At 47.8% G+C, this 26,827-nt stretch overlaps 1 protein-coding gene across 2 annotated transcripts in view; it reads left to right on the top strand.

Annotated features, from left to right (window-relative positions):
- Nucleotides 1-26,827, top strand: part of DLG5 (discs large MAGUK scaffold protein 5) — a 204,877-nt gene that overhangs the window by 68,911 nt on the left and 109,139 nt on the right. The window contains exon 2 of one of the 2 annotated variants that reach the window (XM_054034357.1): nucleotides 11,192-11,260. The exons of the other annotated variant lie outside the window; for it this stretch is intronic. Within the exon in view, the coding sequence (XP_053890332.1) occupies nucleotides 11,192-11,260 (69 nt within the window). The remainder of the gene's footprint in view (nucleotides 1-11,191; nucleotides 11,261-26,827) is intronic. 2 annotated transcript variants of the gene reach the window in all.

Raw genomic sequence — 26,827 nt, 5'->3', positions numbered from 1 at the left:
TCATAAGCATGGACCCCGCTCAGCTGTACACTGTTGTTGTGAGCATTATAAACACCTCGCGCCTTATCCTGCAGTATTTACACAGCCGATACAGGAGCCACCTTGTGGAACAATGTGATGTCACACAAGCAGCCCGGCTGGAAGACACACAGAGCGGAGCAATTAGCAGTTGCTGACGATAGTCATGCATCACCTTGGCACGGTTGAGTGCCGGTTCTGGGTCTGGGAACAAGCACTGATGGCGGGACCGCATTGTTATGCAGCTATGGGATGACAAGCAGTGGATGCAGAACTTCCAAATGTTTAAGGCCACTTTCCAGGAACTGTTTGAAGAGCTTTCCCCACCCTGACGCGCAGCAACACTAAAATGAGAGCTGCTCTGACAGTGGAGAAGCGAGTGGCGATAGCTCTGTGGAAGCTTGCAACGCCAGACTGCTACCGGTCAGTGGGGCATCAGCTTGGAGTGGATAAATCTATCACGGGATCTGTTGTGATCCAAGTTTGCAGGGCCATTAACAGACTTCTTCTAGGAAGGGTAGTGACTGGGCAATGTGCAGGACACAGTGGATGGTTTTGCTACGATGGGGCTCCCTAACTGCAGTAGGGCAATAGACAGAATGCATATCCCTATCTTGGCACCAGACAACTTTGCCAAAGAGTACAACCAAAGGGGGTACTTCTCAATGGTGTTGCAAGCACTGGTGGATCCGTTTCACTGACATCAACGTGGGATTGTTGGGAAAAGTGCATGACGCATGCATCCTTAGGAACACAGGTCAGTTCAGAAAGCTGCAAGCAGGGACTTTCTTTCCAGATTGCAAAATAACTATTGGTGATGTTGAAATGGCAGTTGTAATCCTGGGAGTCCCAGCATACCCCTTGCTGCCATGACTCATGAAGCCGTACACAGACAGCCTGGACAGTGGTAAAGACCGGTTCAACCATAGGCTGAGCAAGTAAAGAATGGTGGTGGAATATGCCTTTGCATGTTTAAAAGGTCGCTGGGGTTGTTTGCTTACTAGGTTAGACCTCAGTGAAAGCAATAACCCAATTGTTGTTGCTGCCTGCTGTGCTCTCCATAATATCTGTGAAACAAAGGGAGAAAAGTTTCCGGTGAGGAAGGGGAGTTTAGGCAGATGGCCTGGCAGCCAATTTTGAGCAGCCAGACACCAGGGCAATAAGAGCACATCAAGGGGCTCTGCATCTCCGCAAGGCTTTGAAAACCAGTTTCAGCAATGAGCCAGAGTAATGTGACAGTTACCTATGTTGTTCCTTACCAAACTGTCCCCTCCAGTGCATTTTCTCCCCTGTAAACTCCACCCCCACCAAGCACTGTGTGTTGAATGCATAAAGAGCCTTTCCTCCTCAATCCGTTAAGTTTTATGCACACAAACACAGAGGCAGCAAAAAAAAAAAAGTAAAATAACCTAGGGCAAAAGGGCTGATAACATGGTGGGGGCGGGGAAGAAACAAGGAAAGTTTGCTTACAGATGCACTGCACTAACAAAGGTGTGGGAAAGGGCACCCTCTGGTCCTTGTATCCTCCCCAGTGTTGAGTGCAAGGGATACTGAACTTTCCCGCTCCACCTCATCGGACGTTTCGGGGAGGCAGATGTAGAACTGGGCGATAATGGCAGCAGGTTCAGCATAGGCTGCAGAGGGACTCTAGCATCCAGCTGCCTTTCTTGAACTTCAACCAGACGCCTCAACATATCTGATTGCTCCTTCATAATCCACAGCATCTCTTCCTGCGTGGCATGCTTATGTTCCCTGCATGCTCTCCTGTGCACGTCCAGGTTCTTGGAGAGTGTAATCCTCCATGCTCCGAGCTCCGTCTCGTCACTCGGAGGCACGCATTAACTCACTGAACATGTCCTCTTGCGTCGTCTTTTTCCACCTTCTAATCTGGGAAAGTCTCTGTCCCAGTGCGGAGGGTGTGCCGACAGACAAGGTTTCAGTTGCAAGGAATGCAAAGCACGAGGGTACCATTGACAGTGCATACATTGTTTCTGGTGCAAGGTTAATTTTTTGATAACCTCCCTCCCCCCGCACTCCCCCAATACACTACATTGCAAGCCACAATGTAATCACAACCACTGGCTATTGCAAGAGTTGGTTTGCTGCTCCAGCCATGGTGAGTAAGGCAACGAGACATGGGCGAGAGGTCTTGTGCTGCTGCTTTTGTGAAGAGATCCTTGGGATCGCAGGTTGGAACGTGAGAAAAGCCCCTTGTCCCCTAGCAACCTGGATGGAGTTTGAGGACAGTCACCAGTGTTTAAAGCTCCCCAAACACTTTCTTTTTTACAAAAGCGGCACTGAGTTGAGGGGGAGGGAGACAAACAGGAAGCCTCCACTCCCACCACTTTTTTTTTTTTTTCTTCAATGCTGCTTGTAATACATGGTGATATCTTCCAACCACAACCACGGCACATTTGGGAAAGCGTGGGTGTATGACCGAGATGTCCCCAAATGGGGGCGGGGGGGTGGATTATTTGTTGAATTGTTTGTGGTTTAAGGGCTAGCGTTCAAAACTTCCCCGTTTCCCCAGGTGAACTTATGTGATATCACTCTCCTGAGGATAACCGAGGCAGCAAGGGAGCAGATGCTGTAAGACCTGGTCCTTATGCTGCTATGCTGTGTGCTGCAATTATGCCCGCAGAGTTAATACTGGAGTGGCACGGGAAAGCGTCTTAGCATGGTGGACGGAATAAGGCAGCCCTCCCCAGAAACCTTCTGCAAAGGACCGCAGAGTACTTCCATGAAAGCTTCCTAGAGATCTCCATGGAGGATTCCAGGGCCATCCCCATGCACATAAACAGTCTTTCTTGGCGAGCACCATCTGTGTAGCTGGAGTGGCCACCGATACCCACTATCCCTATTTTTTTTGTTCAGATTAAACATAAAAAAAATAGCATGTGACCCTTACATTTTGATTGGAAATGTGTACTTCACCAGTGGTGCCTTCCCCGGCATCATGCTCTGCCACCAGCCGGTCCTTTGAAGGGATGGGCTCTAGGGTTAAAAATAGTTCTTGGCTGTTGGGGATAATGGATCCTCCGCTTGCCTGTATTATATTCTCCTCATCAATGGTGCCCTCCTGGTTGTTGCTTGAGGGCGCCCGGGGCTCCTGGCAGGTATCCATGGAGCATTTTGGGGTAATGGTGGGGTCACCACTGAGAACCGCATGCAGCTCCTCATAAAAGCAGCATGTCTGTGGGGCAGAACCAGAATGACTGTTCGCCCCCCTTGTCTTCTGGTACGCTTGCTGAAGCTCCTTTATTTTCATGCGGCGCTGTTGGTTGTCCCTGGTGTAGCCCTTCTCCCTCATGCCCTGCGTGATCTTGGCATAGATGTCAGCGTTTCTTCTGCTAGATCGGAGCTCTGCCTGCACAGACTTTTCTCCCCACACAGCAATCAGATCCACCACCTCCTGTGTACTCCATGCTGGAGCGCGTTTGCGGGCTTGAGTCTCCATGATTAGCACGCTGATGAAACAGGAAATGAAAATTCAAAAGTTCCCGGGGGCTTTAACAGAGGAGTGGCTGTTTCCTGTGTACCTGGCTGATGAGCAGTGGAGTTGAAAGTGTTCTCTAGAGTGGTCACAGTGGAGCACTGTGGGACACCCCCTGGAGGCCAATTCATTCAAATTACACAACACCGTGTCTACACTAGTGCACATACATTATTAGTTTGACTTAATGTGACTTATGTAGACCTAAGTTTGTAGTGTAGACCAGGCCTAACTCTTTTCCGTAGGTATTGTCATGGAGAACCTGAAGAGCAACTTTTTCAGGTTGGGGGTGAGAGTTATGAGAACTATGAATGGATAGATACGTCTCCCTTCCTCTTGGATGTATGTGTTCAGGTGGCAGCATGCCGTCTGTCAGATTTTTGCCCCTATAGTTTTCACCAACAGCTATACTACATCTTCCCACTATTTCTAGGAAGAAGTCATGCTTTACTTATCTAGACCATCTTGGTGTATTTCACAAAATGAAATTCTAATTCTATTATAGAGTGTTTTTGTCTCCTTTTTAAATACGGGGCTTGCTTATTTTGAGCAAATTCAACCCTTTTGAAGATGAATAAAAACAGTGATCTAACAAAATGAGATATTTTATCCATTCTTGAAGAATCTACTGTGGATTTTGAGAGACAGCCTGTACTACTGTTTACTTGAAAATGTTTAAAATCAGATCAGCAACAGCAGACCAGATTTTTCACTCTTTCTGGTCACATACTTCTTCAAAAACAAAAGTAAGAACTTTACTTCTGTGTTAGTTGTACATTCCTATAACACCTACCAAGGAGACCTCTTTAAAAATGCCCATCTTTTAAAGATTGCACTTCTTTGAGAGAGAAAACTTTGCAGCAGATAAAGGGATTGCAGAACAAAATTTCTATTGCTGAAAAAATAGTGGTTGGGCCAACTGGGAATCTAGGGAGGAGGAGATTGTGACATGCAGTCTATATGGTTTTATAAAAATATGGTAAGTGAATATAATATAACTGGGATATGCTTCATGCAAAAGGTCTCTTGTAAAGTGTCATTACAAAGGTTATAATCTACTGAGTGTGATCATCCTACTTGTATAAATGTACTACTCTTGTATCTAAATAGAAATACAAAAATAGAAATATAAAATACAACTCGAGGGTCTATTGTAATTATGCAAAGTGTGGGCCATTAATGGTGGCTTGGAATCTTGATAGACTCCCATTAACCAGGACCATTGTCTGCAGATGGCTGTGTTTTACCTGTGAGTCTTCATTACCCACTTGCCAGCACACACACATGCAGGAAGTCTTGCAGTGGCATGTGATCATGTCACCTGAACTGGAATTCATCTTTAACCTGGTGCTTTTCCAGTGAGGGGGGTGGAAACCCAGAGCAACAAAGGGTTCCTGCCTTATGCAAAAGATATATAAAGGGGTAGGAACAGAACAAAGACAAAGAGGAGAGCCATCATGAAGAATCCCCTAGCTACCACCTAAGCTGGAACAAGAGCTGTACCAGGGGAAAGAATTGTGCCCAGGCCTGGAAGCAGGGCCGGATTAACTTTTTGTGGGCCCCCATTGGGGAAATAGGGCATGTGATGGGGGGCAGTCTGCAGAGCGAGGGGCCAGTTAGGGGCAATGAGATGCAGTGCAGAAGGAGTGGCCCCACTCAGCCCAGCACAAGGGCACTGTTTACAACCCCCAAACTGCTAGACGCACACTGACCCGCCCAGCCCTGTGCTGCCAGCGTGCCCCTTCCACGCTGCCCCCTGCCCTTATGCCAGCGTCCTCACCCAGAGACTTCCCCCACAGATCCCTATGCCCAGCACCCCCGCCTAGAGACCCCTCCCACTGACATCCCACCACAACTACACAGCACCCTGCACATCATACCCCCTGCCCAGCTCCCCCACCCACGGATCCCCTACTGTCCAGCAACCCCTTCACAGTCCCACCATCACAGCTGTACAGTGCCGCATAGTCCTGAGGGAATTCTGCATCAAATTCTGTGCATAATATTTTAAAATTCAGATTTTTTTTTTTTTTACAATAAATGTGGAAGCTCCACCATGGCAGTGGGGAGCACAGGCTACTGGCTGCATGGAAGTGGGAGAATACCCTGCAGCCTCACCCACCCCCCTGGGCCAGGGACTTGGCAGTGAGACTGAACCTGACGCTGACACAGCACAAGGGCCATGCCTGCCACAGAAACAGCCTGGGGCCCTGCCCCCTTTGTGCCAGGCACACCAGATGTGGGCAGGGAGGCTCAGCCCAGCAGTAGGATCCAAGTGCAGAGGGACTTAGTGTGGGGGTATCTAGATGGGGGTAAGAGGGTTCTGTGGGGGGAAGTCAGGGTGCAGGCAGCTCAGTGGGAGAACTGGATACACAGGGAGGTGCCAGGTGCAGGGGAAATGGGAGTCTGCAGGGAGGGCCAAGTGAAAGTGGTTGGAGCTCAGCGGGGGGGAGGGGGAGTGGGTGCAGGGGAGGTGGGGTTGTACTTAAAGTACTGCACAGGATCTTTTCAGGGGGAATAAGGCAAACGCCACATTCATTGGTAATACATGCATCAATCAACACTGTATCATATGCATATGATCTGTGTTACACTCATGCACACTCATATATACACACACACACACACACACACACAAACACACTCTGTCTTGTTGTTGTTACCAACTAGTTGCTCCCCTTAACTTCACTGGCCAGGTGAGTTAGATAGGGGAGGGGTGGAGCTGGGCTTCTGCCGATCTGGATCAATGCTCCGATGTTGACAACACCCAGGGTCCTCTGCAAGACACCTCACATTTATAGCAGCTTTCTTCTCATGCAAATCTATACCAGATTCAAAATCCGTGTCCGTTGGTCCTTTTGTGCTGCTTCCTTCTGGGTGGTGTTACAATACTGTTCAAAGAGGTTGTTTCCAAAAGAAGGTGCTTGATTCTAAACCCCCCCCTCCCCCCCCGCAAGCCATCAATATGTCTGCTCTTCTTTAGTGAGCCCACTTGACAAGTTCGATTGTCCTTCAGTCTGGCTTCCATCCCCTTTCAACTAGCTGTATGGAGGTGCTTGCCTTCCACACCTTGCTCATTCACACCTCATTCATTTAACGTGCCAAATGATTAAGGGAGTGTGGGGAGGGGGAATCTTATTCTACTCCTAGCAAAAAGATATTTGTTTCTACTTTAACTATCCTTAGGGGCTATAACATTATACCAAGGCTTAACACAAAGTTCTCTACAAGTTTGTCTACATAGGAATCTGATACAAAGTTCCTATATCAAAGGACTTGAAACAAAGTTGTATGAAAATAGCTTAATACAGGGTTATATGAAGAGTTATAATATAAAGTCATGAAAGTTAGAGGTTATATATAGATAGGCTTAATACAAGGTTATACAGAGAGGCATAATACGAAGTCATGAAAGTTATGTGAAGATGCTTAATACAGAGATTTATCTACAGGGTTCATTTGGGTGGGGGTCTAGGTGTAGGTTGTTGGGACTCAGTGGGGAGGGTGTCTGGGGGGCTCACCGGGGTGGTATGGATGCAGGGGAGGCGGGGCTTGTCAGGGTGAGGATGTGATGGGCCTGCTTAACAGAGGAGCCCCAGCTGCTGCCAATGGGATCTGCATGCTGGGCCCCCGTTTCCCCTATCCCAGAGATTGGTAACCTTCGGCACATGGCCCACCAGGGTAAGCCCCCTGGCGGGCCGGGCCAGTTTGTTTACTTGCTGCGTCCACAGGTTCAGCCAATTGTGGCTCCCTCTGGCCATGGTTTGTCGCTCCAGGCCAATGGGGGCTGTGAGAAGCCGCGGCCAGCACATCCCTCGTCCTGCAGCCCCCCATTTGCCGAACCTGGCCCGGCCCACCAGGGGGCTTACCCTGGCGGGCCGCGGGCCAAAGGTTGCCGATCCCTGCCCTATCCCCTTCTCTTCCCCATCCCATGCCCCTTCCCCACCACTCCATCTCCTTCCCATCCCACTCCCTTCCTTTTCCACTGCCTCTCTCCCCCTGCCCCACCATGGGCACTCACTGTTGTACAAGATGAAGGATGGTTCCCAGCACACAGAAGGGAGCTCAACCAGCACTAGGACCTGGAAGGTGGTGTCCAAGTGCAAAGTTCCGGGAACTGAGCAGCACCTTCTTTTTTCAGCCTGGCTGTGCAGCTCTGCAGTCAGAGTAGGTATGCTCGTTCCACCCCCTTCCCCAAGGCCGCACTCCCGCCTCTTCTCTGCCTTCTCTCCCCAGGTGAGCATGCTGCGGCTGTGCTCCTCCCCCACCCTCCTGCCGGCAAACAGCTGATCAGAGGCAGGGAGGGGGAGGGCGGGAAGGGAGCAAGCTGTGAGAAGAGAAAGGGGATGGGGAGCTTGGCTGCCCTACTGTAGCAGGAACCTCACTGCCAGGAGCACCAAGTTTCTGCCCCCCGCAGGAGAGAGCGGGGAGTGGAGAAGAGTGGGCTTGGTCGGGGCCCCCCTGGAGTGTGGGCCCGGCTCCATGGTAAATCCGCTACTGCCTGGAAGGTGTCCAGTCTGAGAAAAAAGACTTACTGAAGCATCTCTGAGGGTGAGATTATCTGTATTCAGTTTGATTAGACATAGATTTGTGCATTTTATTTTATTTTGCTTGGTAACTTACTTTGTTCTGTCTGTTACTACTTGTAACCACTTAAATCCTACTTTCTGTATTTAATAAAATCACCTTTTACTTATTAATTAACTCAGAGTATGTATTAATACTTGGGGGAGCAAACAACTGTGCATATCTCTCTATCAGTGTTATAGAGGGAGAACAATTTATGAGTTTACCCTGCATAAGCTTTATACAGGGTAAAACAGATTTATTTGGGTTTAGACCCCATTGGGAGTTGGGTATCTGAGTGCTAAAGACAAGCACACTTCTGTGAGCTGTTTTCAGGTAAACGTGTAGCTTTGGGGCAAGTGATTCAGACCCTGGGTTTGTGTTGGAGCAGATGGGAGTGTCTGGCTCAGCAAGACAGGGTGCTGGAGTCCTGAGCTGGCAGGGAAAACAGGAGCAGAGGTAGTCTTGGTACATTAGGTGGCAGCTCCCAAGGGGGTTTCTGTGATCCAACCCATCACAGAGATGCTGCTGCTGCTGATCTTGGACCCACAAGATATGTACCAAACATCACCATGATATGTTCATACCCTGGTATCCTTTCTCCCATGTATGGTTTCTTTTCTTTACTTAAGCCCTGGTATTGCATGTGCATAAGCAGAGTCTTACACCTGCATGGACTGCATCGACTTTAATGAGGCTCCGGATGCATGGGTGCATTTGCAGGCTTGGGGCCTTATATTATCAGCTGGTTAGGGAAGGGGCCTGTCTCATCACGTGTCATAAATTCCCTAGCATGCGATTAGCACTATGTAAGTGATGATAAATGCTATACCCATAATCCATTTTTGACTGCTGCTTGAAGGTAAGTTCCCACAGCATATGTGTTATATGCGAATGTCAGCCCTCATTAGCTAGAAAAGATGGAGCGTTTGAATCTCAGCCAAAACCTAAAGGGATCAGCTTTTTTTTTTTTTTTTTTTTTTTTTTTTTTTTTTTTTTTTTTTTTAAGCTCAAGTGATGTTCTGGACCATCATGGTATCTTCGGTGTCTATTACAAACTTCAGGCTGAGTATGAAGTCTGACTGTTGAAAGGATGTTCTACTAGGGTGACGGAGAAAATTCTGTGCTAATTTTTCTTATATTTTTCCACTTCTCTACAGTGTTCATTATTGTAATATCTGAGTGCCTCATTATCGTTTATTAACTTATCCTATTAACCTTCTTGGGGAAATATATTTATAGATTGGGAAACTGAGAAACAGAAAATAAATGATTGCTGTGGTTAGAACCGGGAACAGAACCCTGATCTTGTGAGCCCAAGTCAGCAGCCTTAATCCCCCCCCCGCGTGAGGTACAAGATGTGCTGAGGGTCAGTATGGAGGTGTGGAAGAAGCGTATGCTGAGAGACACTCATTGATTCTAGTTGGGTGCTCAAAGTATCTTACTTTTAATGAGCAGTAACAAAGAACAAAACTTATTTTACCACATCAAAAACTTCAGAAGTATGGTGGGGGGGAGGTAACTAATGTAGTGTCCTCTGAAACCGTTGTATCAAAGTGACATACTTGTCATATGTGTTTTATAATATACAACTTATATAATCAATTAGAATTATTCAATAACCAGTGCATTTTGAAACTCTCTTTGCAAAAAGTTGTCAGGTAAAATAACCCAATTCCTCTTGTATGTATTTTTTTGTTTGTTTGTTAGTTAGTGAAGCTAGAGAGTCTGCTTCAAAGGATTGATTGTGGCATCACCATAGTTCTTTGACATTACTCTCATCTGTGCAGCATTTGCTCCTGTTTTATCAAATTCAGGGTTAGATCCTCAGCTAGTGTAAATTGGCATAGCTCTATTGAAATCCATGAAGCTACACCAATTTATTCCAGCTGAAGATCTGGGCCTCAGTTTTTGATATTAATTTTATTTTGTAGTGTGAGATGGTGGTGGTGGGAGTGGAGGGAGAGATGGGGCGGAGGAAGCTTCTGTTATTTGTCATATGTCTTCTCTTTCCTCTTTCAAATAACCAATTGGTCTGGGGGGAGGGGTAGGTTGAGACATATCTGAAAGGACGGAAAGCAAGAAAGACTTCTATCTTTTTCTTATTTCCTAGTCTTTTTTTTGCTTCCCGTACTGGAAACATAGATTCCAGTGCTTCAACTGTTAATCCCAAGGAACCTGGAAGAAACAAACCTTAAAGCACGAGAGGAAAGAATTAGGAGAATAAAAAAAGAGAAGTGTCTTTTACAGCCACGTTCAGCCTAAGGCCAGGTTCCTGGAGGATGGACTTCATATCCCAATGGAAATTCCCTTGTTGTGCCACTTATCTTATAGTTGATAACCCCCTCCCTCACTCTTTTCTGTGGTGGATTTTTTTTGGGGGGGTGGGGTGGGTGGAGAGGAGATGGTGTTCTATTTGATAGCCAGCTCTTCAATTAGGGACCTGTCTTTCTGTTTGTTCTTGTAAATAAATTCTAGCTTGCTTACTTCATAATAATAATATAATAATAAAAGATCCCAGCCTTCAGTATCTTCCAATACTAGCAAAGTAGTGTTGAGGCTCTCGTCTTGTAAGAGTGGCTACTTGAAAGAAGCAAATGGAGGCAGCCTGGATTTATTGAAGCCCAAGCAGTGAAATTAGTTCTTTAAGCTTGGGAATGGCTTCTTGAGGGTCAGCATATCCTAATTAGGTGCCATGACCAGATAGAAGCTTTGGTGTGTCTCAAAAACAGGAAAGCGCCAGTAGTGTAGGCCTCCTTTTGGAAGTCTTGAACTATGCCAGACATTACTGTCTCTCAAATGCTGGGAGAAGTAATTGTTTGATTAGGGGTAATGCCGCTGAATAAGAATGGTTAATGAAAAAGGAAGCCATTGATCACAGGTATTCCGATTACTGTGATACCATTCTAGTGATATGCTGTAGAAGTGCTTCAGTAAACAACAAACTCTTTCCCGGATCTCAGCAGAGATGCCTGTTTCAAACCTTTGGTTTGACCTGTTAAGAGATTGGCACAAATGCTTTCTTGAGGAATTGAAGGGAAGCTGGGGGGTGGGGTGGGGAGCAAAGCAAGAAAACTAACTTTTTGTGGTTTTGTTTTGTTTTTTTTATTCCAGGGTCCACTTACAGTGTGCTGTCCATAATGCCATCTGATTCCGAAAGTAGCAGTTCTCTCAGTAGCATTGGTGAGTAAAGTATTATATGGAAGAGCTTAAAGTGTACGCTTTTCAGTGGGGTATACATTTTAAATAGTCACTATTGGAAGGATGAATGGATCCCTCCTGGTTTTGCATAGTAATAAATGTTAAATGTATGTTGAACTATGAGCGTGAACGGTATATGTCTGCACAATGATAAAGCATATACTCCATTTGTATTGCAGGGACAAACGTTTTTATAGCTAAACGTAATTGCTTAGCAATGAGCAGCCAATAAAATCTGTTTAAAATCATCTGAGTTACATGACATAACTAAGTTTATATATATTAAATTACCATAATAACAGCAATGTTGTTACAATGGTACCTGTGTATTTTAACTTGTAGGTCATAATCAGATATAAAAAAAAAACACCTGAAAAAGAGAATGAAAAATAGTTTTAGCTAAAGTTATTCAACTCTTTAAACTTTGTCCAGTTGCTGCAGAACTTCAGGAGTGACTGTAATATTCCTTTTGTTCTTAATAGGATTGGTTACTTTACTTTCTTATACGTTTTTAAGAGAGTGGGGGTGAAAATGATATTTAGGAAGTTGGAGGGAGTGAAGTGTGGTCTAAAATAAAAACGAGCTGAAATAGCAAGCTTGGTTACCAGTTTATTCAGCTTTCCATGTATACAAATAAAATGTTTGTGAAATCTGCATAAAAGTGATTAATCTTAAATAGAGGTCATGGACTCCTGCGTTTTAAAGTTCCAGTGTTGCATTAGACATCTGTAGATTTCTCTGACAGCACAAGACAAGTCAGTTGCCTGTTAAAGTTCAACCCAATGTCTAAAGACATCCTTTAACTCCAACATGCAAGAACAAGATTTCAGTCTTGTCTAAAACTATTTGCTGAAATAATGGAAAGATGTGACACTGCAAATTGTTTTCAAGACTAAACTTGCATGGTGGCTGCCAGCATATGGAAGCTGTGTACATTTTTATTTTTAAAAAGAAGAACATATATTCAATCTGTTTCTTGGCAAAAGAAACTTTTTAGTACTGTAGATGGACATACTAAATGGTTGGAATAGGATTATTTAAATTTTGCAGTTTTGATAATTTTAATAGAGAAGAGATGAGTGGATTAAAAGTTGTCTTTTGAGAGTATAAAAACATTTTACATCACTCCTTCTCCAGCAGTGCATCTCGGCAAGCTATACATAATGTGCCTTCCATTTTCCTACTACCTGTCTGTCGGGTGCGTATTTTCTGAAAATGCAGGGGGGGAGGGGGGGATTTGTGTGACTGGCCTTGATGCAGCTGCAATCACATCATTTTTTTTTTCCATTTCTGTTCTAAATAATTTGTCATCTTGTGATTTATACTGTCATCCAAACCAGGGTATCATCATATGAAAGTGTTTTGTGAAATACAGCTATTTTCCTTTGGAATTACTGTTATTCCAGCCACTAACTCAATGCCTACAATAAGAATAACAGAAAAGAGATCTTTGTGATCTTGTTGTAACTCAGCACTATTTTTATTTGGATTTGACTAATGTCACTTTTAAAATAAGTTGCAGAAATTCCATGCTTTAGTGCAGGTTTAGGGCATGTCTATAGACTTCAGATCTTTCCGATATTTTTTGCAGAACTCAGGCTTATGTTAAAAAAAAAAATTTTTTTCTAGCTCTTCTGGATACAAAGATGTACTTCTACTAAATGTGGACCAATGTAGTCCTGTCATCTAGAGTCTATAGTTAACCACAAACAGTAACCCTGAGTCATGAACTGCCACATTTCAATTGTTGTTAACACTGAAACTTAATAGTGGCATCTCATATGCCAACATATTAATTATTTCACTGTTGCTTGCTTTTAACTGAAATAAGCAGCTGTTTTATTTTACCCAATGTGGTTGGATTCATTTGCCAGACGTTTCACAGGAAGTTTCACAAGAATGAGGCTGCAAATGTTAGCTACAAATACTCATATTGTCTATTAAATGTTTTGTGTGTTCACCCTCCCACTGTGGACGGAGTAGAACCCTAATTTATTAGGTAGGAACTGGTAATAACTTGGGGAAGGGGGAATGAAAGAGCTCATGTAGGTAGGAGAATTAAAAAAAAAAAAAAGAGAGGTAAATTAAAGCTAATACGTAAAACAGCTCAGCAGTATAAAAATTAAAGATCCAATCCAAAGCCTGTCGAACTCAATGGGAGTCTTTCTGTTGAATTCAGTGTTCTTTGGAACAGAGTTACTTTTAAAAATACAGTGGATTGTTCCTAAATTCTGCAAAATCCAGAGGAAAATTCTTCAGAATGTGACAAGATCTTCCTTACCTATCCAGTGGTCCAAGATATGACCCAGAGTCTTGTTGCAGAGTTCTTGCAAACTACTTTCATTTTGACACTAAAGTCCATGTTGCTCTATGACAATTTGACTTGTGTATTTAGTTAAAGGACACAAACTTCTTCAGGGGATGCCTCGATCCTGTTAAGAATTGGCAATGATGGAACATCTCTTAACATGGACTGAACGCGGTCTATTAAAGATGTTGAACGATCAATATTTGTAGTTTTAGGATTCTTCATAGTTCAGCTTCCTTGAAATAATTTAGTAAGTGTAGTGTATATAGTGCACAGGTAAATGAACTCACTTTGTTGTTTGAAGCTGACACTTGTTAATTCTGCAGCCAGACTGCAGGGCACAACATTCTGTTCATTTATGTAACTGTAATTTGTATCCAGTCACTTTTCCCCCTCTAAGAAGGGAATAATATTTTCATTGTATTCTTATGGAACAGTGGATATTTTTGCCTCTTAATTACCAGCATATAGGAAAAAAAGCTCTTTGTTTGCAAGTCACCTCACAACTATAGCTAACTTCTTTTAACACTGTTTGATTTGTTGAGTGACAAGCCATCACAACTGAAACTGTTTGCATGCCATCACCCTGAAGGCTTCATATGGCTTCCTTGAATGGAATCCTAGCGGTTACTAAGTTGCCACAGTTTCAGAAATTACATGTAACAATGTATACTGAAATAAATTTTCACTAATAGAACATTCTGTGCTATGAAACTGACAGATTTTGTATGTGAAATGCTCACAATATGGAAGAAAGGGAAAAGTAATCTGTTAGAAATGTCCTCTGGATGAAATGTAAATGTTCAAACAGATCCACTTTGGCATCAGTTTGGGTGTGTGGGGGTGTGTGTGTAGGTTTCTTGAATCCACCTGTTTCTCTTTCATGGGAGAAAGAGAGGTTCATCTAGGATCCATTTTTTACAAAATTTTAGTTCAGCTTCACTTGATTATGTCAAATAGGGCTCAGAACTGGGACTACTAATTGCTGGAGGCAAATACAGGATTTGAGGGCTTCTAATAAGGCCTCAGGGAAGCACGTGAGAGAGAAACCCAAATCCTGCCCCAAGCCACATAGAAGAGAGATGGTCTAACCTTGGACCCTGCTTGTGGGCTCCATATTTCATAGCAGCCTGTAGCCTAATATGTCTCTTAAATCTGAATCACTTCTCTCTCCCCCCCATCCTCCCCTTCCCTGACTGTTGAAATGGAGAAGATTTTTTCTTAGTCTTTCCAGCCCAGAGCATCCTGGCTGCCTTGGGGTGGTGGTATCTGCTGCCCTCCCCGTCTTCATTAGGTGATCCTGTCCTGAAATAGCTCGAATAAATTGAGACAGAGTAAAACTGAAAAGATTCTTGTTAATTTCACAGCTGCCACAGGATTCTGAATAGCATCAGTGAAACTGATCAGCGTCTTGGGAAAGCTCTGGAACAATCCGCGGATTCAGAAAGAGAGTTCTTCTTTGAGTGATTGCTTATGTGTATTCCACAGTAGGTGTGCATGCTCACCATGTGCACCGGTGCCGGTAGTTTTTCCCTTAGCAATACCCGTACTGGAGGAGCACCGTGGCGACCCCTGGAGTGGCGCCTGCATATCGCACTATAAGGGGAGCGACGCGCTCCTCGCACCCTCAGTTCCTTCTTGCCGCCAGTGAAGGTAGTCGGAACTTTGTGCTCCAGCTCTGCTGCGGCATTTCTTCTCGACCTTAGTGGTTCCATTTGTGGATTGTTTCTTCAGTTGTTAGTGTGTGCTCGGGGCATGCCCCAGGCTTCAGGTCATGCGACTCCTGTCGCCGTCTATGCCTAGGAGTGACCCGCACACTGAGTGTCTCCGCTGCCTGGATGAGACTCACATCAGTGACTGTTGTAAGATCTGCAGGTCGTTCAAGCCAAGGACTGAGAAGGAGAGAGACATTAGATTTCGAGCACTCCTGATGGGGTTGGTGCTGGCCCCAACTTCGGTGCACCAAACGGACTCTGCACCCGCCGCCGCGTCGTCGGTGCGTAGCGAGGCCCCCTCGACCAGCTGGCACTGGCCTCCCTCCAAGAAACAGAGGAAGGGCCCTACCTCGCAGCGGTGCCGAGACAAGGAAAGAGGGGAGGCTGGTCCCGCGTCGAGCAGCCCGGCGCCGTCCGTGCATGCATCCCCACCGGTACAGATGCCGTCAATACCAGGGGCAATGCAGGCTCTGAAAGTCATTGAGCCTGCCGGTTCCGGGCACACAGCACCGGGGACAGGCCCTTGGTACTGCGGCAAGCCTCCTTTGGGTGCCCACCAACCCTCCTCGGCGGGATGCAGTTCCCACTCCGAGGACCCCTCCCCGCACTGCTCGGCGCCACAACCAATCTTCCTGTAGCTCACGCCCGCCCTTAACGCCGGCCAGGCCATCCAGGTCGCCAGCCAGACGGGAATCTCGGGGACCCTCAACGCCACCTGCCAGCAAGCATAGGCACTGAGAGAGGCACCGGGATCACTCCCCTTTGCGGTGCTACTACCGCAGCCGCTCTCGACGGGATAGACGTTGTCGTTCCAGTTCCACTTCCCACTCGCCTAGATGTCATGCTTGAGACTCCCCCCGCGATGCCTCGGCGCAGAGACACCAGACCTCCCGACGCCGTCATGAGTACTGAAGCAGCACTTCGGGCAGGTACCATTCCTCGATGTCGCGGTCCAGGTCCCGAGGGAGGCGGCGTCACAGGCACCGCCACTCCTACTGCTCTCATGAGACCGTGCGCTCGACGGTGGCCTCGGCCTCAGCACCCAACCGCCCATCCTCAGTCCACGCGGATCAATCGGGGCAGATAACGCCACCGGGCTCCCAGCTGGGTCAGTGGCAAGGGGTCCCGTGGCAAGGACAGTGGTGCCAATGGGCTCCGTGGCCACCGATGCCTGCCGAGACGGGTACCCGCTTGGTTGCTGGAGCATCTCAGGCTCCATCGGCCTCATCCGACCGCCTAAGAGACAAGTTGGCAGGCCACAAGTCAGCAGATCCGTGCCCGGACTCTGATCTAGGGCTCGACCCCCCTGGTACCGACTGAGGTCCTCGGCTCCGTGCGGGCCCTCTCCCCAGCACCGGACGACACCATAACGGCGCCTCCACCTTCAGTCCCACAGGAGGACTTCAAGGCTTCCAGCCTCCAGCTGCAGGCTGAGGAGATGGAGGGCCTATCCGATTCCCTTTTCAACGTGTTGTCTCCCTTGGCACCGGGCCGCATGACTCTGCCCCTGCACCAGGGTATAGCCAATATTTCTAACAACTGTGGCAAACTCCTGCCTCCTTGGCCCCAATCTCCAAGAAGGCTGAGAGGAAGTACTTTGTGCCGGCCACGGACCACAAATACCTCTATTCCCACCCGGCACCTAACTCGCTTGTGGTAGAGTCGGTGAACCACAGGGAGTGATAGGGCCAGCCCGCACCCACCCCCAAAAATAAGGACGCCAAACAACTGGACTCCTTCAGTAGAAAGCTTTATTCCTCTGCGAGTTTCCAGCTTAGGGTAGCCAACCACCAGGCCTTACTAAGCAGATATGACTTTAAACTTTGGGAGTCTCTGCCTAAGTTTGAGACCCTTCTCCCAGATCAGGACAGGAAGGACTTCAAGGCTCTGGTGGAAGAGGGGGTGGCGGCGGCAAAAACGGCCCTGCAAGTGGCATCAGACGAAGCTGACATTGCAGCCCACTCGATGGCTTCCGCGATTTCCATGCGTAGGGGATCGTGGCTCCTCTTGTCGGGTCTGTCGTCGGAGGCCCAATCCCTTATGCAAGACCTTCCGTTTGATGGAAAAGCGCTCTTTGCGGACCAGATGGACGTCAGGCTGCATGGGATGAAGGATTCCCGTACCACCCTGCAGACCTTGGGCCTCTGCGTCCCTCTGGCTAAGGACAAGGCCAGGCCGCAACCGTCGGCTCGACCTGCGAGGAGCAGATACGAGCCCCCGTATAAGAGACAGAAGGACCAAAAATGCTGGTCTCGGCGGCAGTCCCACTTCACCCCACAGCCTGGACCCTCTAAGGGCAAGAGGCAGGGAAGAGGCGGTTTTGACTATTTGTAGGGGGAGGGAGTCCCCCCCGGTTAATAAAGTTTGCCAGGGAGTCCCCCCCGGTTAATAAAGTTTGTGTTCTGCAACCGTTTGTCTGCCTTCCACGTGGCGTGGTCCTGTATAATATCGGACCAGTGGGTCCTCAGCACCATTTCCAGGGGCTACATGTTGCAGTTCACCTCATCCCCACCAAACCACCCACCCTCCCCGGTAGTCCCGGGGGACCCGGAGCATGCCCTCCTCCTAGGTCAGGAGGTGGACCGTCTACTGCACCTGGGGGTGGTGGAAAGAGTACCGGTAGAATTCCAAGGCAAACTCCTGGTACTTCCTGATCCCGAAGGCCAAAAGGGGCCTCAGGCCCATCCTGGACCTCCGGGGCCTAAACCGTTTTTTGGCTCGCTCCAAGTTCCGCATGGTGTCCCTGGCCTCTATTATCCCCTCCCTGGATCCGGGGGACTGGTATGCATCCTGGACCTCCAGGACACATACTTTCACATCCATATTTTCGAGGGGCACATGCGATTTCTTCGCTTCCTAGTAGGGTTAGACCACTATCAGTTTGCGGTCCTCCCTTTTGGCCTATCCACGGCACCCAGGGTTTTTACGAAGTGTATGGCCGTGGTAGTGGCCTACCTCAGGTGGGAGGGGGGGTCCAGATCTTCCCATACCTGGACGATTGGCTTCTCAAGGGCGACTTACATTCTGAGGTAAAGACCCATGTGGGACTGCTCCTCTCGACATGTGCTGGTCTTGGCCTAGTGGTGAACGAGACCAGATCAACCTTAGCTCTATTTCAGCGCATAGAGTTCATTGGAGTGTTACTGGACTCCTCGAGGGCCACAGCCTCTCTCTCTCCTCCTAGACAGGTTCGAGGCACTGAGAGATCTCATCGCCTCGGTCACGGCCTTCCCGGTGACGACGGCAAGAGCATGCCTTTGAATTCTGGGCGGCATGTACGTACGTGGTCTGCCATGCCAGACTCCAAATGAGGCCCCTCCAGCTCTGGCTAGCCTCCCAATTCTCTCAGGACCGGGACGGGCTGGACAAGATCCTCACGGTTCCGTCCCCGATACTGGTTTCCCTTCAATGTTGGTCTTACCCGAGCAATATGCTGCAAGGGGTCCCTTTCGGTATGCCAGCCTTTCCGTACGCTAGACCCCCCGTGCCGCAATGAGACCTAAACCCGGTTTTGTCCCGACTCATGGGGCCTCCCTTTGAACTCCTGGTCACGTGTTCCTGGTCTCACCTCTCATAGAAGGTGGTCTTCCTTGTAGCGATCACGTCGGCCCGATGTGTCTCGGAACTTAGGGCCTTGACCTCGGAACCCCCCTATACAGTCTTCCACAGGGATGAAGTCCGGCGTTCCTCCTGAAGGTGGTCTCCATATGGAACAGAGCATCTTCCTCCCCGTGCTCTGTCCTAAGCCTCATTCCTCTAGCGAGGAGCGCCGCCTCCACACACTCGATGTGCGTAGGGCGCTGGCCTTTTACCTGTATCAGACCAAACCGTTCCAGAAAACCTCGCAGCTCTTTATTGCCTCAGCCGAGTGGGTGAAGGGGCAACCTTTCTCCACCCAGCATCTTTCCCGCTGGATCACCTCGTGTATACGCACGTGTTATGATCTGGCAGGGGTTTCCCCACCACCGATCGTTAGGGCACACTCTACAAGGGCTCAGGCCTCATCAGCTGCCTACATAGCCCATATCCCTGTCTAAGGGCTTGTCTATACTTACGCGCTGGTTCGGCGGCAGGCAATCAACTTCTGGGTCCGATTTATCGCGTCTTGCCTGGACGCGATAAATCGAACCCAGAAGTGCTCGCCGTTGACTCCGGTAATCCTGCTCGGTGCAAGGAGTACGCGGAGCCGACGGGGGAGCCTGCCTGCCGCGTCTGGACCGCGGTAAGTTTGAACTAAGTTACATCGACTTCAGCTAAGTTATTCACGTAGCTGAAGTTGTGTACCTTAGTTCAAATTGGGGGGTTAGTGTAGACCAGCCTAAGACATTTGTAGGGCAGCCACTTGGGCCTCAGTTCACACATTTACTTCGCATTACACGATCGTCGCCCAGTCTAGGGACGACGCCGGGTTCGGCAGAGGAGTACTCCCTCCCGGTCTATCGTGAACTCCTACCCACCTCCAACAGATATTGCTTGGAATCACCTACTGTGGAATACACATGAGCAATCACTCGAAGAAGAAAGGACAGTTACCTGTTCCGTAACTGGCGTTCTTCGAGATGTGTTGCTCATGTCTATTCCACACCCCGCCCTCCTTCCCCTCTGTCAGAATTGTCTGGCAAGAAGGAACCAAGGGTGGGGGAAGCGTGTGGCTCCCCTTATAGCGCGATATGCAGGCGCCACTCCAGGGGTCGCCGCGGCACTTCCCCAGTATGGGTACTGCTAAGGGAAAAACTTCTGGCACTGTTGCACGTAGCGAACACGCACACCTACTGTGGAATAGACATGAGCAACACATCTCAAAGAACACCAGTTATGGAACAGGTAGCTGTCCTTTCATATTTTGAAGGCTATTGTATCAATATAATTTCATTTTGAAAAACGGAAGGTTTAGACTGCAGAAAGTTGTAGCTTAGATTTGTTATCCTTTCCCCACTCGTCAGGGAAAGCTACTCACCAGCTGGGGCGAGTAGGTGAGTTTAATGTTCAGGCCCTGACATCAAATAATAAAAACAGAATTGTCTTGGCACCTGTCCTTCGGTTTAATCTTCTTTAATAGTGGTAGGTAGCTCCTGTCCAGGACAGCTTTATGTATGAAAATATTGTATCCATTCTTTTATAACTCATGATGATGTTAGTATAAATATTCTGAATAAGCACTTTGGGGCAGGGATTGTCTTTTTTGGTGAGACTTCATACAGTGTCTAGCATATGGTCCTGGTTGATGACTGGTGCTACTGCAATGCACATAATTAATATTACAATAAACCCCAATCTGTGTGCAAATGGAACAGAGCTGGTAATTGCTGAGTCCTGCTGTGTATGTCTGCAAACGGCATGAACGGGTTGTGGGGAAATACCTGGGGGGAAGAAGAGAGAGAACCATAAATAACTTGGTATATAAATGTATATACTCTGCAATCTTGGTCACCAGTACTGACTGCAAATTTCAGCCCTTCCTCCTTTTTGTCAGGAATATGGTAGCAAAGCTCTACAAATCAATTTTATGTCCTTATATGCCTCCTGAAAGAGCTGCCTCTTCATTCTTCTCAGTTATTTTGCAGCTGCTGCCCGTTGGCTCTCTCCTGCCCATGGCAGATGTCCCTTCACTGAGAACATGTCTTTCCTCTACCACAGATTTCTGTTTTATTTCGGGTTTGTTGCTTAGTAATTAGCTGGGTTTTGTTTGTTTTTAATTTACTTAAGGAAGGAGAATAGTGGTTATTTCTTCCAGGAGATTTGGGGAAGGACAATGGGCATTCTGGATGGACAATAAACTGAGGGGAGGGGGAAGGCATTTGGTGCTCTGTGAAGCAGCACTCCATAGGGATTAAGAATAGGTTATTTCTGCTCTACCTGGTGCCCTAAATTACCTTCCATTCTATAATGATGCAGGCTATGTCACTTTGTATCCAGGCCATGAGCAGCCTGCCAGGCACTGGGAATCCTCAGCAGAGGAGAAGCCTTCAGTGAGATTTTTCAGAGGAACAGCAGGACCTGGAGGAGAAGGAGAATTATCTATATTTACAAGATGCCTGTCACCTTGATATCTAAGTGCAGAACTAAGTCTGAAGAAGAAAAATATATCCATTCCTCTGGGGTTACAGGGATGTGTGCGTTTATATGTACAAGGCTTTTTCTTTTAATTAGTTTTTATTTGTGGGCAGTGTTCCTGGGGAAAAGCCTACCGAAAAAGAACTTTGATCTGCACATAGACTTAAACTGATCTCTTTTGACAAGGAGTCCAAAAGCCTGGGTTCTGCTGCCTAGAATGCTCTGCCCTCAGTTGCTGGTAGTCTTACCCAGGGTGTCTCCTGCGGTGTTGTCCTTGAAGAGAGTAGCTATGTTGCAAGGTTATGGAGGATGAGGCAGCTGGATCCCAGTCTGTTAAGGGCTTTGGAGATAAGGACCAGGATTTTTAATTCCGCAACTGAATGAATTGGAGGCAGTGGCGTTTAGGAAGCACAGGTATGAGGTGTTCACATTGCTGCTTATGAGACACACTACGACATGCTTTATCAATGTCAGCTGCTTTGGTTGCATTCAGCCCCAGGTAGAGTGAGCTGCAGTAATCTAACCTGGAGGAGATGAAAGCAGGGATTGCTATGGCTAGGTCATTGGCACTGTGGGAGCCTGCATGTCTAGAAGTAGCAATGAGTCTAGCATGATCCTAAAGCTCCACAACCCTTCGACGATCTGGGGTCTGATGCCCTCAAGCATTGGAGAGGAACAGAGTATTAGCAAATTGCCTCATTTCCCCATCCCTTTCTTCCTTCAGTGAACCATGAAATCAGGCAATGTAGCTGTTGTAGTTTGGGAATGGTGTGCCTGGTTTGTAAGTACACATTAGCTCAGAGGTGGGCAAACAACGGCCCGCGGGCCACATCTGGCCCACGGGACTGTCCTGCCTGGCCCCTGAGCTCCTGGCCTGGGAGGCCTCCCCCGCTGTCTCCCCTCCCTCGCAGCCTCAGTGCGCCATGCTGCCAGCGCTCTGGCCCACTCCTCCTGCCGGGCAGCGCGGGCGGCGGGGCAGCAAGCTCCTGCTGCTCTGAGCAGCATGGTAAGAAAGCGGGGAGGGGGGTTGGATAAGGGGCAGGGGGTCCCAGGGGCGGTCAGGGGACAGGGAGCAGGGGACGGTTGGATAGGCGTGGGAGTCCAAGTGGAGCTCTCAGGGGGCGGGGGTGTGGATAGGGGTCGGGGCAGTTGGGACAGGGAGCAGGGGGAGGCTGGATGGGGCGGAGGTTCTGGGGGGGTGTCAGGGGATGGGAAACAGGGGGGTTGGATAGGCGTGGGAGTCCCAGGGGGCCTGTCGGGGGCAGGGGTGTGGATAGGGGTCAGGGCAGTCAGGGGACAGGGAGCGGGGGGGTTGGATAGGGGCTGGAGTCCCGGGAGGGGGCGGTCAGGGGACAAGGAGCATGGGGGTTGGATGGGTCTGGGGTCCCGGGAGGGGGCGGTCAGGGGACAAGGAGCATGGGGGTTGGATGGGTCAGGAGTTCCGAGGGGAGCAGTCAGGGGGCAGGAAGTAGTAGGGGGCAGCTAGGTGGCGGGGATAAGACTGTTTGGGGGGGCACAGCCCTCCCTACCCAGCCCTCCATACAGTTTTGCAACCCTGATGTGGCCCTCAGGCCAAAAAGTTTGCCCACCCCTGAATTAGCTTATTCAGAAAGCTAGGAACCTGAGTACTTGTATTTTGACTTTTTACAAGGTTTGGACTATTTTCTGGAATTTGTCAAAGTTGCCTGTGTCTTTTCCATGTTAATTCTGTAATCCAGATTAGACAAATGCTTGATAACTGCTACCCTTTTGCAATAGGCCTTTGGCATCACTGGCCTTCAGGGTAAAATGCAAAAAACATGAGCTTTTATCTGAGCGGCTTGGTCAGTGTGTACCAGGGTTTCTGTTTCCCCACTGAAGCACATAAATAGCTGGGTCTTTGGAGAGAGCCAATTTATGTATAATATTTCTGGGAAATAGTTCAAGAATTGTTCCCCCACCCCCTTATGTTTATATATTGATATACGCATGAGTTAAATTGCAGTTTTACAGTCTGCCCTAAGTGAAGGGCAGCACATCATTCGAGTGTCCCTGGAGCAGAGTACGGACTGAATTGTGACTCATAATAATTCAGGACCTGCCTATCTCTAGCTCTATAATTAGCTGCCTCAGCCCTTTTCCTGGCACGGATTACCTTTCCCTCCATGTCAGCTTGGCTGTGCTGGTAGTGCCTTAGGAATGGGGCAGGAGCCAAGGCTCCAACTACTTCTCCACCTTGCCTGCATGTTCTCCTGCCAAGCTGTGCAGAGTGGGAATTAGCAACTGGGCAGCTGTTGTTCTCCCACTTGCACTGCTACCAGCGATATGGGTAGCACACTTAGGGGAGGAATGGGTGCTCCATATTGCCCCTTTCCTTCCCCTGTGTGCAGCAAGGGTCACAGTCTGGCTGTGCGTGTGTGTGAGTAGAATATATACAAAATTTACTTGTGTAGTTCCGCTACTGTCACTAATCCCTGAGACGTTTTACCCTATAAGTGCTCGTCATAATGCCAAACCTGTGCAGGTGATATTTTATTTCTTCCTCTTTGTTTCCTTTTTGTTTTTTTGTGATAAAGCTCATGCTGTGCACATAAAAGGTGCTGTTTTGACAGTTCCAGCGGCAAAAATCCTCTGTTAGCCACAGAATAGGTGTGATACAAGCTGCAATAGTTCGTTTCCCTTCATCACACCACTGTGGTTCAAACCTGCCCCACCCCCCCCAGAACAACTCTTCATTAAACTGTCATAGTCTTGCTGTATTTCCTTTCTCAGTATTCCCTGCTGATCACAAAGATATTTGTGTGTTAATAGAAGCTTCCTTCATCAGCCTGCTCCCCATGCCAGGCAGAATCAATCAGCGGAGCCACAATCCAGCTTCTGTGTCATCAGACTAATTTTTATGGAGATAAGTGCTTATGTACCAAGCACCGATCAGCATGTCACTGAAGAATTGGGCAGAAAGCAGTGGCAGAGCATGTAGGTGACAGCTTCTGGTTACCCTCCCCTGTTGGCAGGCAGTAGTGATGGGGGGAGGGAACATAAAGTAGGCATAACTCGTTTTTAAGGGAATATTGATTAAATATTTTTCTGTTTGCTCTAGCATTTCTGTTGGGGGTAGAAGCTATGCATCCTCCTGGAGTGGTTCTTGGATTGTGCCCTATCATTCTGTTGCTTGCTCATATCATTTTGAATGTTCAGAATTTTTACTATAATAGTCATAGAATCATAGAACGATAGGGTTAGAAGGGACAGTAAGGGTTTTGTAGTCTAACCCCCTGCCAAGATGCAGGATTTCTTGGGTCTAAACCATCCAGCTTCCTTTTGAAAACCCCTAGGGTGAAGTGAAGGAACCTTTGGGGTGGGTGGGTGGGAAATCCTGCGAGGCCTGGGCCAGCGCCCACGGGGGGGGGGGGGGGAATAGGAGTGACACCCAGCCCCGTTCCGCCCCGAGCTGTGCTCTGACCTTGGTCCAGCCCCTGTCCCCAGCCACGTTCCCTGCTCTTGGCCACGGCTCTTCTCCCGGCCCCACACCCGACCCCAGCCTCGGTTCCAGGCCCGACCCCAGCCTCAGCCCCCTTACTCCTGTCTGCGCTCTCCCAACCCCAGGAGCTGTTGCCGCACGCCTGGGTGGGGCGGGGGCAGACAGGCGTAAGGGGGGGTGCAACCATGAAAAGTTTGGGGACCACTGAACTAGGAGGTTATCCATTTTGGATCATGTTTTGACTACCAAGGGTGAATTAGTTGTGAGCATGAAGGTGGTTGGGAAGTTGGGAGGAAGTGATCATGAATTGATATAATTCAAGATCCTAAGGAAAGGAGGACATGAGAACAGCAAAACAAGGACACTGGACTTCAGAAAGGCAGATTTCAACCAACTTAGAGAAATAGTAGGCAAGGTCCCATGGAAAGACCAATTAGGAAGAACAGGAGTAAAAGGGAGATGGCAGTTCGTAAAAGATGTAGGACTAGAGGCTCAGCATCAAATTATTCCGATACAGAGGAAAGATAAGAGCCACTGGAAGCTACTGAGGCTGCGCAAGGAGCTTTTTAGCTATCTAAAAACTAAAAGGGACACATACAGGGAATGGAAGGAGGGGCATGCACAAAGGAAGTGTACATGGGAATAGCGCAAGCATGTAGGGACAAAATCAGGAAAGCCAAGGCAAAGAAGGACAACAAGGAGGGGCACTTCAAATATGTCAGACAAAAAAGAAATATCAGGGATGGTGGGGTCTGTTGCTCAGTGGAGAAGGTGAGGTGGTAACGGAAGATGACAGGAAGGCAGATCTCCTCAGTGACTACTTGCTTCAGTCTTCTCACAAAAAATAATGTGACTGGACAACTAGCAAAGTTACCATAGACAATGAAGGGGAAGGGATGCAGATCAGGATAAGTAATGAACGCATCAGAGATCTTCTGACCAATTTGAATTAATTCAAGTCAGTGGGGCCTGATGCTATTCACCTCAAGGTGCTGAAGAAATCTCAGAGCCTCTGGCAATATTATTTGCAAACTCATGGATGACAGAAGAGATCCCGGAAGACTAGAGAGAGGCTAACATAGTGCCCATCTTTAAAAAGGAGAAGGAGGAGGAGCTGGGGAACTATAGACCAATCAGCCCGACCTAGATACTTGGGAAGCTATTAGAGCAATGTATAAAACGTTCAATTTGCGAATTCCTGGATAATGAAGGGTTAATCACCAGCAGCCACCACAGATTTACTAAGAACAAATAATGCCAAACCAGCTTGATTTCCTTCTTTGACAGGGTAACTGGTTTGATGGCTAGGGGGATGTGGTGGACATAATATACTTGGATGTGAGCAAGGCTTTTGACACAGTCCCAAATGACATTCTGATAAGTAAGCTGGAGAAATGTGGGCTCAGTGGAACTACCATTAAGTGGATACCAGTGCAGTGAGCAGAGCAGGCTCTGTGATGCCACTACTGCTGCACTGGTGGGCATGCAGGGGTGAGAATGGTTGGAGTCTTGGCTCCGGACCCATCATCAGTTACGCCAGCTAGCAGAGTTGAGTCTGCACAAAAGAGTGAGTAATCTACTCCTGTTGGAAAGCAGCAGCAGATTTTCACCCTAGAGCAAAGGGGATGGAGGGAAAACTAATAAGGAAATGTGAGTTTCTGAGGTGGTGCAGCTGTATGCTTCCTCTTACTCAGGGTAGATTGTAAAATTAAAAGTTAGCCCTAAATTTGTGCTCATTATTGCATTTTGAACACGTTAGTCTAAATACTTTTTTTCCTTTACCGATTCACCACAGGAGGTTTTACATACTGTACTGTATGGGTGCCTGGTTTGTAGCGGTGCCTGAAAATAATTAAATCCAAAAAGTTAATATATGGTGTCGAGAAGGAGTTGTTGATTCTGGGAGCAGTTTACCCGGCAACTTCAGAGGGACTTGTTTAGTATTCACTGTGAATGTTATTTTTTGCATTTTTTTAGGCTCCAGATGAAAGATTTTAGAAACTCATAGGCGG

This window comes from Malaclemys terrapin, chromosome 7 (genome assembly GCF_027887155.1).
Source record: "Malaclemys terrapin pileata isolate rMalTer1 chromosome 7, rMalTer1.hap1, whole genome shotgun sequence".
Lineage (NCBI taxonomy): Eukaryota > Metazoa > Chordata > Testudines > Emydidae > Malaclemys > Malaclemys terrapin.
Note: the sequence above shows the minus strand (reverse complement) of the source record. Positions and strands in the feature narration are given on the sequence as shown.